Below are 15,758 nucleotides of genomic sequence, written 5' to 3' on the forward strand. Positions count from 1 at the left end.
GTCCAGTTGTCTGCAGTGACCCATTTTGCCTGTTATATGCACACTAAGCTGGGTTTGGTTCTAGTTCTGTTAATGGGCTTGTCTCCAGTTGCCATGGGCTTGTAGTTGGCAGTGTCAGTAGTCAGAGCTGATGCCTCCCTCAGCCTATTTGCTGGGACTGCTGTCACAGTGAATGCAGGGCACTTTCACTATGCTGCCTCCTGAGAGACTTTTGTTGTTGGGATGATCTGACCATCAGACCAGATGATTACTCTAAATCCATCTATTGAGACTTCAGTCACACCAACTTGAAAGGTGCTCTCCCTGTTTTGCCCCCTGAAAAGCTTTCATTGGTGGGCGAGATCAGTTAGACTAGATGCCTGCCCCCAGTTCATCCACTTGGGTTGAAATTGCACTGATCAGTCAAGCACTTCTCTGTGCTGCCAGCTATAGGATTCAGTTGCTGGGACTGCTGGTACACTGGTCTGATTATCTTCTCTTCTCCCCAGGGCAGGAGTCACTTCCAAGTGGTACTAGTCCCTGTTGGGATTGCTTCCAGGGTGTGTTGGGGCTTGAGGCACTTTGGAGGGAGGCCTACAGAGTGGGGTGGGTTAGAGGGTGTAGATCTGCAGGGAAATGTGTGGGTGAAGTGCATGGAATTAGCAATGTGGAAGACATTCCTGCAAATATTGTCTGGTTATTTAGAAAATGGTGACCACCAGTATTTTTATTCTTGGTGAAGCCTTTTAATGATACCTGCCCCTCCAATACATGTTCTGAGATTAGTAAATAAATCTCTTGTACACTCTAGGCACTTTTCAAACTGCTGCTTCTATGCTGCATCTCAGCAGGGTTCGCTCTTATGTTGTCTCCTTAAGGGTGGGCACTCAGTTTCCTATTGCCCTCCAGCTGTCCTAGAGCTAAACCCACTGATTTTTAAAGTACCTGGAGTTAAGGCCCACTGACTATATAAACCCACTTGTTTCCAAAGGCAACAAGTATTTGTTTCCCAACTATGTATCTTCCTTTTCTACCTTTTTCAATATGGCCTCCTCTTTATGATTAACTATGGAATATCTGTTCTCCCAGTCTTCAGGACCTTTTCAGAGTTGGTTGCATTGATGTGTCTGTTATCTCAATGTCTCTGTGGGGCGAAGTGATCTCAGGATCTTCCTAGGCCTGCCATCTTCCCAGAATCCAATATACTGAATTTTAAGACAAAACTCTTCACCTTCCTTCAGCAGAAGTAGCTAGTCATAGATTAAATTAATTAGTATGTTGTGAGCAAAGCTATATGCACAAACCTTATATTTGTTTTTTACTAATCTTTGAATCTTGATTTACCATTGGAGGAAAATACAATAAGCAACTAAATTTGATACATTTATTCTTTTATAATGACTCCCAGCTTCTCCTCTCAGAAAGGTCAATATCAAAACCTATGGATTTTTGAACTGTGACCTCAGTCACAGTTGGAAGCAAAAACTTCCAATATGTGAAAAAAGTCAAAATTTAAGTAAAAATCAGGTTAACAAATGGTCTGGTCTTATATTGTAAAAGTTTATTGAGTAGATTATACCTCAAAAATGAAATAGATTATGAGTGGAAATTTTGTCATTTGAAATTTGTAGAGCAGTGTTGGAATTGGATGTTAGGTCATATATTGAGGGATGTTCAATGCCCTAGGAAGATTCCACCATTTCCATGTCTTCAAACCTTACAAAGAAATGTAGAATACTCTATAACCTTATGTCAATTTATATGGCTTAACCAAAACCACAAAGATGTCATGTTTCAGAGATGCAGAAACACTCCTTTGGAGGCTACTAGTTTGTATCATCTTTTTTAGTGGAAGCATGAGATTTCTAGTGGGGAAGCACAAGTTCATAATCATGGTCAGCGGTACAGGAAGAAGGCCTAGTAGCACAAGTCATCCTGAGAAGAGCATATTCTGTTTCGGGCCCATTTCTAAATGGCTTCACTGTCTTTGTGGTGGAGTCGATATTCTCATAACCATCATCGTTGGAGCTCAGGGAGGGCCTCCGATAGGAACCGTGACTAATGACAGTGTAGCACACTTCCTCAGAACCACTGCCATTCTCATGTTCCTGCCAAGCACAGAAAAATAAAAATAATAATAAATAAAGGATCCAGGATCATCTATCAAATTTGCGCTCAACATCTGCCCTTTGTTTCTTCTTGTCTGATGGTGATCTTACATTAGGTATCCAAACTACTACTCATTATGCTTTCATTTCACTTCAAATATTAAAAGGGAAAAGAAGGATACTATTATCCTTCTGAATATTTTTTTAAAAAAGTAATGATATACATTAAGTCACAAATATTCAGACATAATATATGCAATAATTATATGTCAATAAGTAGTCAAACTACATAAAAAATAAAGTGTCATAAGATAAAATACGATTAAAATTTTGACCTTAAATACATTTTTGTTGCATAGACCATGAAAAAAAATGGAAAACATTAAAATACTGCATTATAATTAAATCAATAAAATGCTTGTGATATAGTATTAAAAGGAATAAACATTCTTTATGTGTCTATTAACCACCATGTGGTCCACCATGTTTGTAAATATAAATGCTAATTCCTGGGTTTAAACATTAGAAGGCAATATGAAAAGCTGAAAAGAATTAATGTTTTTAGTGGTCAAATTATAAGTGTAAATTGACTTAATTTTATTTTTGTTACAGTAGTTTTGAAAATTAAAATGATAAGCTTCAGTAGAATTAGGACAACAATAAGGACAACAACAAACTTGCCAATCATTTAAATCAGTTAAAATATATATATTTTTTAATTTTACAATTTTTGCATTAAAAATATAAGGAAAATTATTTAAAACATAAACTGCTTTACAAGCTCATTCAGAAATTATCAGAAGGACCTATAGCTACCCTTAAATGAAGTCATCTGTATTTTGACATTTATCACACAAGTTAATATTTTTATTACCTGATTAGAGGCAGATAAAACTTCTTTGCCTAAAGGATAAAAACAAAAATTGACATTTTTGGACTATCACAAGTTAGGGGGAAAAGGTTTTCAATACAGTGATCTAACTGCAAAGAAGCCCATCATCTAATCATGTGACATTATCTCATGTTGTTATGGAGGTTCTCAGACCTGAATGACAAGATCAAGAAAGAATATATGTTCAGGAAGCATTAATACTATGTTTTTGTGTAAGTGACATGCACCATATTTGCTGAATAAATGTGGATTTTGGAATTGGGTAATAAAATTTTCTCCACAAACATGCCATAAAAATAAAGTATGGGAAGTTCAAAGAAAAAAAAATTATATATGAAATTTAGGATATAAATTTGATTAAAGTATCACAGGGAAATCATATGTATTTTTTTAATTTTGTAAAGTTTACTAACTTTTGAGAAAGGGAGAGACAGAGTGCAAGCAGGGGAGGAGCAAAGAGAGAGCAGGAGACAAAGAATCTGAAGCAGACTCCAGACTCTGAGCTGTCAGCACAGAGTCTGATGTAGGGCTTGAACTTGCAAACTGCGAGATAATTACCTGAGCCACAGTCGGATGCTTAACCGACTGAGCCACCCAGACACCCCATATAATTTTTAAAGATAAGCAATCATAGAGACAGATACTCAAATAACAAGATTAACTATTTCAAATTAAATACAAATATATTCAAGCTAATTATATCTGTCAATGATGAAGTAGTTTGTATTTTTGTTGTTAAGATTAGATTCACAAGTACCATTTTTTAGATACTTATATATTCACTTGTTCATGTCAATTTTTAAGAGTTTATTTTGGTTTTTCATTTCCTTGCCTCAGGAGACATATCTAGAAAGAACTTGCTACAGACAATGCCAGAGAGGTTACAAAACTAAAAAGGTAACCTACAAAATGATAGAAGATATTTACAAATGACATATTTGATAAGGTTTTATACCTAAAACATATTAAGAACTTATAAAACTCAATACCCAAAAAACATAATCCAATTACAAAATGGGCAGAAGACTTGAATAGACATTTTTCCAAAGAAGACATCCAGATGACCAACAGACACATGAAAATATGCTTAACATCACTCATTATCAGGTTAATACAAATTAAAACCATGTTGATACCACCTCATACCTGTCAGAATGGCTAAAATTAACAACACACAAAACAACAGGTGTTGGTGAGGATGTGGAAAAAGGGGAACCTTCTTGCACTGTTGGTGGGGATGCAAACTGGTGCAACTGTAGAAAACAGTACGGAGGTTCTCCAAAAAGTTATAGTGTTTGTTTTAAAGTATAAATTGTCCAATATAAGTATTGCTACTCTGGCTTTCTTTTGACATACATTTGCATGATAAATGTTTCTCTAGCCCTTCACTTTCAGTCTTTTGGAAGAGCAACTTAAAATCACTCAATGGCTGTTCCTACCCATTCAGCAGCCTGAACAGTGGGATCTGCAGACTAGTTTTCAGTGGCAAGCTGAGTACTCCAATCTTCAGTAGGGAACTGCTGAATAGGCCCAGAGGGCACCTGCATGCCTTCAGGGCAGTCTGTGACTTCAGGATGAGTGAACTCAGGAGGTGAAAAAGTACATTCACCTGGAAATTGCTCCTTGATCACAGTCTTTTCAGCAGAGGTGTGCTCTTTCTTTTCAGGATCTCTGTAGAAGTAGAGATCAGGTATGATATCCCATAAGTGTTCACAGGCTATGATATCATTCATTCAAACAACTTCCTGGGCAAGCATCCACCAGATCAGACCCATTTAGTGAGCTCCCTATTGTTGCACAAGATGGCAATGTCCACATAGTGCAGAGGAGAGTCTGTGTTACACAGAGCGATGGTAGGCAGGTTAACATAAGATGCCTCTGTGAGATCTGGTTGTCAGCCCTGGGATCAGTAGCCATCAGAGGTCTTGGTTCCCAGAAGACCTCCTGGATCTAGTTAGTGAAATTTCCAAAAATGAAATAGCCAGCAATAAGTGTGGCTCCAGTAGCATCAACACACTGCAGCCCAGCTCACTGGCCAGTACTCCTGGATGGGATAACACTGACATCAGCCAGGTTTTCAATGGCAACACAGGCACAAGCTGCCAGCAGAAGCTTCTCTCAGGTTCTCTTCAGATCTTTGACGTAGATGCCATTAATTTTTCTTTTGTAGATGTACTGTTCCATTTGGAAGTCAAGGTTGGTGCTACCTATATGGGTTCCTGCCACAAGGAATTTGAGGACATCCTCCTCATTCATTTGCAGGACATCAAGTCTCTGGATTTTTCCCTTTAAGTTATGACTAGAATGCAATATCATATGAATCCCTCCCTGGGTAGCATGGAAAGGGATGGGTCTTTATTTTTTTAATCCATTCTGACACTTTATGTGTTTTGAGTGAAATATGTAGTCCATTTACATTTAAAATAATTATTGATCGATATGTATTTATTGCCATTTTATTACTTATTTTGTCCTTGTTTCTGGAGATTTTCTCTGATCCTTGCTTGTCTTTCTATGCTTTCCTGATTTTCTTTAATGGTATATTTGGATTTTTTCTCTTTATTGTTTGCATGTTTACTACTGGTTCTTATTATATGGTTACTATTACATTTGTATACAAACTCTTCTTCAAATTGAAATCTATATTAAGTTGATAGTCATTCAAGTTTCAACCCATTTTTCCCCTTCCTTCCCCTGTTTTATGTTATCATATTTTATAACCTTTTTTTTTAGTGTGAGTTCCTTGACCAAATTTTATAGAAATATTCATTTTTACTACTTTTCTGTTTCATGTGTTTACACTGTCACTTGAGATCTCTCCTTTCCACTTAAAGAGTCCTCTTTAGACTCAGCGGGACAAAATTTCAGAGGCAGCTGGGAAGATGGCAGCGTAGGAGGGCGCTGGGCCCACCGCGCGTCCCGCTGATCACTTAGATTCCACTTACACCTGCCTAAATAACCCAGAAAACCGCCAGAAGACTAGCAGAACAGAGTCCACAGAGCCAAGCGCAGATGAGAGGCCCACAGAAGAAGGCCCCTCCCGAAGCGGATCTCCGAAGGAAAAGCGAGCTGAGCCTGCCCCTCCCGCTTGTGCACCTAGCTGATCCACCCCAGGTAATAAGCCAGATCCCCAGCACCACAAGCCTGGCAGTGTGCAAGTAGCCCAGATGGGTCACACAACCCCACAGTGAATCCCGCCTCTAGGAGAGGGGAAGAGAAAGCACACACCAATCTGACTGTGGCCCCAGCCGTGGGCTGGGGGCAGACATCAGGCCTGACTGTGGCCCCACCCACCATCGCAAGTTATTCAAGACAGCACAGGGGAAGTGCCCGTCAGTTCCACACCACTCCAGGGACAATCCAAAATGACCAAACTGAAGAATTCCCCTCAAAAAACGTCCAGGAAACAACAACAGGTAACGAACTGATCAAAAATGATTTAAACAATATAACAGAAAGTGAATTTAGAATAATAGTCATAAAATTAATCGCTGGGCTTGAAAACAGTATAAAGGACAGCAGAGAATCTATTGCTACAGAGATCCAGGGAATAAGGAACAGCCAGGAGGAGCTAAAAAATGCTATTTATGAGCTGCAAAATAAAATGGAGACAACCAAGGCTCGGATTGAAGAGGCAGAGGAGAGAATAGGTGAACTAGAAGATAAAATTATGGAAAAAGAAGAAGCTGAGAAAAAGAGAGATAAAATCCAGGAGTATGAGGGTAAAATTAGATAACTAAGTGATGCACTAAAGAGAAATAATCTGCGCATAATTGGTATTCCAGAGGAGGAAGAGAGAGGGAAAGGTGCTGAAGGTGTACTTGAAGAAATCATAGCTGAGAACTTCCCTGATCTGGGGAAGGAAAAAGGCATTGAAATCCAAGAGGCACAGAGAACTGCCTTCAGACATAACTTGAATCGATCTTCTGCACAACATATCATAGTGAAACTGGCAAAATACAAGGATAAAGAGACAATTCTGAAAGCAGCTAGAGATAAACGTGCTCTAACATATAAAGGGAGACCTATAAGACTCGTGACTGATCTCTCTACTGAAACTTGGCAGGCCAGAAAGGAATGGCAGGAGATCTTCAATGTAATGAACAGAAAAAGTATGCAGCCGAGAATCCTTTATCCAGCAAGTCTGTCATTTAGAATAGAAGGAGAGATAAAGGTCTTCCCACACAAACAAAAACTGAAGGAATTTGTCACCACGAAACCAGCCCTACAAGAGATCCTAAGGGGGATCCTGTGAGACAAAGTACCAGAGACATCGCTACAAGCATGAAAACTATGGACATCACAATGACCCTAAACCCATATCTTTCTATAATAACACTGAATGTAAATGGATAAATGTGCCAACCAAAAGACATAGGGTATCAGAATGGATAAAAAACCAAAACCCATCTATTTGCTGTCTACAAGAGACTCATTTTAGACCTGAGGACACCTTCAGATCGAGAGTGAGGGGATGGAGAACTATTTGTCATGCTACTGGAAGTCAAAAGAAAGCTGGAGTAGCCATACTTATATCAGACAAACTAGACTTTAAATTAAAGGCTGTAACAAGAGATGAAGAAGGACATTATAGAATAATCACAGGGTCTATCCATCAGGAAGAGCTAACAATTATAAACGTCTATGCACCAAATACAGGAGCCCCCAAATATATAAAACATTACTCGTGAACATAACCAACCTTACTGATAAGAATGTAGTAATTGCAGGGGACTTGAACACCCCATTTACAGAAATGGATAGATCATCAAGACACATGGTCAATAAAGAAACAAGGGCCCTGAATGATACATTGGATCAGATGGACTTGACAGATATATTTAGAACTCTGCATCCCAAAGCAACAGAATATACTTTCTTCTTGAGTGCACATGGAATATTCTCCAAGATAGATCATATACTGGGTCACAAAACAGCCCTTCATAAGTTTACAAGAATTGAAATCATACCATGCATACTTTCAGACCACAATGCTATGAAGCTTGAAATCAACCACAGGAAAAAGTCTGGAAAACCTCCAAAAGCATGGAGGTTAAAGAACACCCTACTAAAGAATGAGTGGGTCAACCAGGCAATTAGACAAGAAATTAAAAAATGTATGCAAACAAACGAAAAAGAAAATACAACAATCCAAAAGCTTTGGGATGCAGCGAAGGCAGTCCTGAGAGGAAAATACATTGCAATCCAGGCCTATCTCCAGAAACAAGAAAAATCCAAAATACAAAATCTAACAGCACACCCAAAGGAAATAGAAGCAGAAGAGCAAAGACAGCCTAAACCCAGCAGAAGAAGAGAAATAAGAAAGATCAGAGCAGAAATAAACAATATCGAATCTAAAAAAAACTGTAGAGCAGATCAACGAAACCAAGAGTTATTTTTTTTTTAAACATAAACAAAATTTTTAACCCTCTAGCCAGGCTTCTCAAAAAGAAAAGGGAGGGGCGCCTGGGTGGCGCAGTCGGTTAAGCGTCCGACTTCAGCCAGGTCACGATCTCGCGGTCCGTGAGTTCGAGCCCCGCGTCAGGCTCTGGGCTGATGGCTCGGAGCCTGGAGCCTGTTTCCGATTCTGTGTCTCCCTCTCTCTCTGCCCCTCCCCCGTTCATGCTATGTCTCTCTCTGTCCCAAAAATAAATAAAAAGTTGAAAAAAAAAAATTAAAAAAAAAAAAAAAAAAAAAGAAAAGGGAGATGACCCAAATAGATAAAATCATGAATGAAAATAGAATTATTACAACCAATCCCTCAGAGATACAAGCAATTATCAGGAATACTATGAAAAATTATATGCCAACAAACTGGACAACCTGGAAGATATGGACAAATTCCTAAACACCCACACTCTTCCAAAACTCAATCAGGAGGAAATAGAAAGCTTGAACAGACCCATAACCAGCAAAGAAATTGAATCAATCATCAAACATCTCCCAACAAATAAGAGTCCACGGCCAGATGGCTTCCCAGGGGAGTTCTACCAGACGTTTAAAGCAGAGATAATACCTATCCTTCTCAAGCTATTCCAAGAAATAGAAAGGGAAGGAAAACTTCCAGACTCATTCTATGAAGCCAGTATTACTTTGATTCCTAAACCAGACAGAGACCCAGTAACAAAAGAGAAGTACAGGCCAATATCCCTGATGAAGATGGATGCAAAAAATCTCCATAAGATACTAGCAAATCAAATTCAACAGCTTATACAAAGAATTATTCACCATGATCAAGTGGGATTCATTCCTGGGATGCAGGGCTGGTTCAACATTCGCAAATCAATCAACGTGATACATCACATTAATAAAAGAAAAGAGAAGAACCATATGATCCTGTCAATCGATGCAGAAAAGGCATTTGACAAAATTCAGCACCCTTTCTTTTTTTTAAAAAAAATTTTGTAACGTTTATTTTTGAGACAGAGAGAGACCGAGCATGAATGGGGGAGGGTCAGAGAGAGAGGGAGACACAGAATGTGAAACAGGCTCCAGGCTCTGAGCAGTCAGCACAGAACCTGACGCAGGGCTCGAACTCATGGACCGCGAGATCGTGACCTGAGCCGAAGTCGGACGTTCAACCGACTGAGCCACCCAGGCGCCCCATAGCACCCTTTCTTAATAAAAACCCTCGAGAAACTCAGGATAGAAGGAACATACTTAGAGATCATAAAAGGCATTTATGAAAACCCCACAGCTAACATCATCCTCAATGGGGAAAAACTGAGAGCTTTTTCCCTGAGATCAGGAACACGACAGGAATGCTCACTCTCACCACTGTTGTTTAACATAGTGTTGGAAGTTCTAGCATCAGCAATCAGACAACAAAAGGAAATCAAAGGCATCAAAATTGGCAAGCATGAAGTCAAGCTTTCACTTTTTGCAGATGACATGATATTATACATGGAAAATCCAATAGACTCCACCAAAAGTCTGCTAGAACTGATACGTGAATTCAGCAAAGTCGCAGGATACAAAATCAATGTACAGAAATCAGTTGCATTCTTATACACTAATAATGAAGCAACAGAAAGACAAATAAAGAAACTGATCCCATTCACAATTGCACCAAGAAGCATAAAATACTTAGGAATAAATCTAACCAAAGATGTAAAAGATCTGTATGCTGAAAACTATAGAAAGCTTATGAAAGAAGTTGAAGAAGATATAAAGAAATGGAAAAACATTCCATGCTCATGGATTGGAAGAATAAATATTGTGAAAATATCAATACTACCAAAAGCTATCTACACATTCAATGCAATCTCAATGAAAATTGCACCAGCATTCTTCTCGAAACTAGAAGAAGAAATCCTAAAATTCATATGGAACCACAAAAGGCCCCGAATAGCCAAAGTAATTTTGAAGAAGAAGACCAAAGCAGGAGGCATCACAATCCCAGACTTTAGCCTCTACTACAAAGCTGTCATCATCAAGACAGCATGGTATTGGCACAAAAACAGACACATAGACCAATGGAATAGAATAGAAACCCCAGAACTAGACCCACAAACGTATGGCCAACTAATCTTTGACAAAGCAGGAGAGAGCATCCAGTTGAAAAAAGACAGTCTCTTTAACAAATGGTGCTGGGAGAACTGGACAGCAACATGCAGAAGATTGAAACTAGACCACTTTCTCACACCATTCACAAAAATAAACTCAAAATGGATAAAGATCCTGAATGTGAGACAGGAAACCATCAAAACCCTACAGGGGAAAGCAGGAAAAGACCTCTCTGACCTCAGCCATAGCAATTTCTTACTTGACACATCCCCAAAGGCAAGGGAATTAAAAGCAAAAATGAACTACTTGGACCTTATGAAGATAAAAAGCTTATGCACAGCAAAGGAAACAACCAACAAAACTAAAAGGCAACCAGCAGAATGGGAAAAGATATTTGCAAATGACATATCAGACAAAGGGCTAGTATCCAAAATCTATAAAGAGCTCACCAAACTCCACACCTGAAAAACAAATAACCCAGTGAAGAAATGGGCAGAAAACATGAATAGACACTTCTCTAAAGAAGACATCCGGATGGCCAACAGGCACATGAAAAGATGCTCAACGTCACTCCTCATCAGGGAAATATAAATCAAAACCACACTCAGATATCACCTCACGCCAGTCAGAGTGGCCAAAATGAACAAATCAGGAGACTATAGATGCTGGAGAGGATGTGGAGAAACGGGAACCCTCTTGCACTGTTGCTGGGAATGCAAACTGGTGCAGCCACTCTGGAAAACAGTGTGGAGGTTCCTCAGAAAATTAAAAATAGACCTACCCTATGACCCAGCAGTAGCACTGCTAGGAATTTACCCAAGGGATACAGGAGTACTGATGCATAGGGGCACTTGTACCCAATGTTTATAGCAGCACTCTCAACAATAGCCAAATTATGGAAAGAGCCTAAATGTCCATCAACTGATGAATGGATAAAGAAATTGTGATTTATATACACAATGGAGTACTATGTGGCAATGAGAAAGAATGAAATATGGCCCTTTGTAGCAACGTGGATGGAACTGGAAAGTGTAATGCTAAGTGAAATAAGCCATACAGAGAAAGACAGATACCATATATTTTCACTCTTATGTGGATTCTGAGAAACTTAACAGAAACCCATGGGGGAGGGAAAGGGAAAAAAAGGAGGTTAGAGTGGGAGACAGCCAAAGCATAAGAGACTCTTAAAAACTGAGAACAAACTGAGGGTTGATGGGGGGTGGGAGGGAGGGGAGGGTGGGTGATCGGTATTGAGGAGGGCACCTTTTGGGATGAGCACTGGGTGTTGTATGGAAACCAATTTGACAATAAACTGCATGTATTGAAAAAAAACAAAATTTCAGTTTAAAAACAAAAAAAAGAGTCCTCTTTAATATTTCTTGCAAGGCTGGTTCAATGGTCACAAACTCCTCTCATGTTTTTGTGTCCTGTAAACGCATTATCACTCCTTCTATTCTGAAAGACAGTCCTGGTGGACAAAGTATTCTTGGATGCAGATTTTTCCATTTATCATGTTTTATATAGCATGCCACTCCCTCTGGCCTACCAAGTTTCTGTTAAGAAATCTCCACCTAGCGTTATGGCCCTCCATGTAAGTTAAGAACTTCTTTTGTCTTGCTGCTTTTATGATTTTCTCTTTATTGCTCTATTTTGCAAATGTATTTACAATGTCTTGGTGTTGGTTGGCATTTATTGATTTTGAAGGGAGTTCTCTGTGTCTCCTGGCTCTGGATGTCTGTTTCCTTCCCCAGATGAGGGAAGGTTTCAGCCATTATTTCTTCAAGTAAATTTTTTATGCCCCTTTCTCTCTTTTCTTCTTTTAGAACTACTATGATATGAATGTTATTATATTTGATGGAGTCACTGGGTTCCCTAAATGTATTCTCCTTTTGCATAATTCTTCCTTCTGTCTTTGTTCAGCTTCATCGCATTCCATTACTTTGTCTCACAGACCATTAATTCATTCCTCTGACTCTTCTACCCTTCTGCTCCTTGCATCAACTGCGTTTTTAATCTTGTTTATTTCATCCTTCATATCTGATTATTGTTTTTTGTTTTGTCCCTGTGGTAAGGGTCTCACTGTTGTCTTCTATTCTTTTCTCAAGCCCAGTGAGTATCTATATGATCATTGCCTTGAATTCTATATCAGGCATGTTACTTATATACGTTTCACTTAGATCTCTGGCCAAGGCCTTATGTCGTTCTTTCATTTGGGATAAATTCCTCTGTCTTCACATTTTGTCTAAGACTCTGACTTCTTTTGTGTGTTAGAAAAGCCACTTATGTCTCTTATTCCTGAAAGTAATGGCCTTGTGAAAAAGAAGTTAGGTAGTGGCTAGCACCTCAGGGAGTGTGTTGTGTGTGCTGTGTGTGCTCTGCTCTTGTCTTCTGGCTGCTCCATCCTTCATGACAGTCATCTGTAGAGGCTCTCCTTGCCTGCAGTCATCAGTATTTTGTCCCTAGTCAGAATGTGGTGAGTTTTAACTAGGTGTGCTTTGATCTGCTTGTGTAATGAAACTTGACACCAGTACCACTGGAAGTGAGGCCCTGCAGAACTCTCTTGTTTTCTTGGGAAACATGGTGTGGGAAGGGGTTTTAGCTGGTTTTCTGGGGAAGTCCCATGCTGGGAGTGAGGCAAATGTGACTGAAAAGAGCAGGTCACCAGATCACAGTTCCGTTGGTCTTGGTGTAAGCAAATTATCCATTGTCTACACTATGCTGTTTTTTGCAGGTGATCTGTGCTTATGCTGAGGTGTGCAGGTGATGGAAATGGCACTGGCCAGATCCTTTGTTCCCAGAGAAGTGTCTCCATGAAAGCTGCCTCTCAGGGATGCATTCTGAGAAGACCAAATAATCTCCCACCCGTGTGCCCCAACTCCTTCAGATCATTGTTTCCATGCTGCCTACTCCCAGGTTGTCAGCCCAGCCTGCTGCCATTTAAAATTCCAACTTTTAGGCCCTACTGGTTGCAAGAACTCACAAAATTCAGGTGCTCTCATTTTCTAAGCCAATGGTTTTGGGGAAATGTTCTCCTTGTGCATTCCTCTGTTTGCTAATCTCTCTCCCATCCTTCTCTGCAACCATGGCTACCTCCCTTAAACAGCACCCGTGATCTTTTTCTCCCCTAAACTACATTTCTGCACTTCCTCCCTTCTTCATTGTGGTTTCTTCTCTCCCTTTCATTGTTGAGTTTGTTCTGTCACTCTTGCCCTCCATTTGTGGGGTATTTAGGATAATTTGCTTATCTAGTCATGTTTGTGGAATGAGGGAAGACTAGATTCCTCCTACTAGATTCCCCCACTGCCATTTTCCTGCTCCCCACAACTAGTATTTTTTAAATTAGCAATATAGAATGAGGGAAGTCACAGAGTACTAAATATGGAAAAAATCCCAATTTATAAGAGGAATATTGAGTAATTCTTAAATTTACAACTTAATTGACTTGATGGTGACCCATAAAATCTTTGTATATATTAAATAAATTTAACAGTTTCTGCAAAACAACAATATGTTAATAATTTCTCATAGCTCACTATTTTTCATAAATAAAAAGTCATGTTCAATGCACTGATTTCATGTATGGAATAACATATATGTATGTATATACGTACATATACATATATATGTGTGTATATATATATATATATATATAAAACTTTATAAATGTATTCATATACAGTTATTTAATTAAACAAAATATCAACCTTAATACTGTTTTATTATCATGAACTGAAGGAATTACATGGCCTTAATACAATTCAATTATACCATTAACAAAAATTTGAAGAACCAACTATCCATATAAAGGGGATGAGAAAATCAGACTACTGGGTGAAGTAGTTGTCATTATTGGTGCTGAAGATGTTAAAATTTCCAGGAACAAGCATATTTAGTCTCAGGTTAAAAACATGGAACATGCCATGACTGCCCTAAAGGCCAGTTGAATTAAGATTCAGAGTAGATTTCTTATTTAAAGTTAGGGTATTGATTAGAAAAGAATATGACTCTTAAAGTCAGAATGATAATATCTGGGAGAATTTGAGAATTTCTGATGACTACAATTACCCTGAATCCCAACCTCCAAGGCTTTTGTCAGATGAGGCACTCCTTCTGTTACTGGATAATGAGGTTCTTCATACTGAAAACCTTGAAGACATCATCTTGTGAGAAAAAGTCAAAAATTATTCCTTACCAAAAGCACTTCAATGTATTTATCCTCAAAATGAAAATCAGACCCAACATGTCTTTGAAATGGGGTAGATTGTAATAGCAAGGTATTATGCTAAGAAAACACCAAATCAAGAAAACAAAAGTGTCAATTCAGCATCATGGTTTTGTTATTGAATGAATTCCTAGATTTTGAGGAAAGCATATGTATTTTATATGACTAAATGAATGTCTTCATATCAGTGCACTTACCAGAGGGTCTGGACTTAATACTGCAACTCAGAGATTTAAAAGCACTTCTAATCATTAATTAGAATGGATGCCTAGAAATTGATCTCAGCAATGGCAAAATTAACAAAATTAGCTCCAGTGTTTCATGTTGTATTAGTCTCCTTTTGCTGCTATAACCAATTACCACAAACCTGATGGTTAAAACAATACATGTTAATTATCTTAAAATACTGGAGATCAGAATTACAAAATGAGTCTCACATCAAGGAATTGATATGGCTGAACTCATTTGTGCAGACTCTAGGGGAGTTACATTCTTTGTCTTTTCTAACTTCTAGAAGGTGGCCTCAGTCCTTGGATAATAGGTCCCCTTTTTTCAATGCCTGTGATATAAAACCAGCATTGGCTGTTTGAATTTTACTCCTACTGCATTATTCTGACACTGTTTCTGCTGTTCCTCTCTTACACCATTTAAAGACCTTTGTGTTTACACTGGCCTCACCTGGATAAACCAGGATAGTCTCAGATGAAAATATGACACCACATACCCAAAATGTGGAGAGGAGAGGAGTGAAGAATGGATCCAAAGTTAAATAACCATCAACTTAATAAGACTGCTACATGCAGAAGTTGTTATATACAAACCTAATATTAACCACAAATCAAAAACTAGTAAAAAATACAAAGAATAAGGAAAAAGAAATTTAAATGTAACACTAAAGAAAATCAGCAAACTATAGGAGAACAAGAATGTAACAAAGAAAATATTCAGAAACAACCACAAAACAAGTAATAAAATGGCAATAAATATGTATCTACCAATAACCACATTGAATGTAAATGAACTAAATGGTCCAATCAAAAGGCCAAAAGGA

The 15,758-nt window shown here is 38.5% G+C and overlaps 1 protein-coding gene and 1 pseudogene across 2 annotated transcripts in view; both read right to left on the reverse strand.

Annotated features, from left to right (window-relative positions):
• Positions 1 to 1,242: 1,242 nt before the first annotated feature.
• Positions 1,243 to 15,758, reverse strand: part of GCSAML (germinal center associated signaling and motility like) — a 44,461-nt gene continuing 29,945 nt past the window's right edge. The window contains exons 4-5 of one of the 2 annotated variants that reach the window (XM_049648414.1): positions 2,962 to 2,990; positions 1,243 to 2,087 (exon numbers count right to left, since the gene is read on the reverse strand). In XM_049648414.1, the coding sequence (XP_049504371.1) occupies positions 1,845 to 2,087; positions 2,962 to 2,990 (272 nt within the window). In that variant the 3' untranslated portion in view covers positions 1,243 to 1,844. The remainder of the gene's footprint in view (positions 2,088 to 2,961; positions 2,991 to 15,758) is intronic. The other variant, XM_049648415.1, reaches the window with a different exon arrangement.
• On the reverse strand, positions 4,398 to 6,156 carry LOC125934761 (40S ribosomal protein SA-like; annotated as a pseudogene).

Source organism: Panthera uncia (genome assembly GCF_023721935.1).
Source record: "Panthera uncia isolate 11264 chromosome A1 unlocalized genomic scaffold, Puncia_PCG_1.0 HiC_scaffold_17, whole genome shotgun sequence".
NCBI lineage: Eukaryota > Metazoa > Chordata > Mammalia > Carnivora > Felidae > Panthera > Panthera uncia.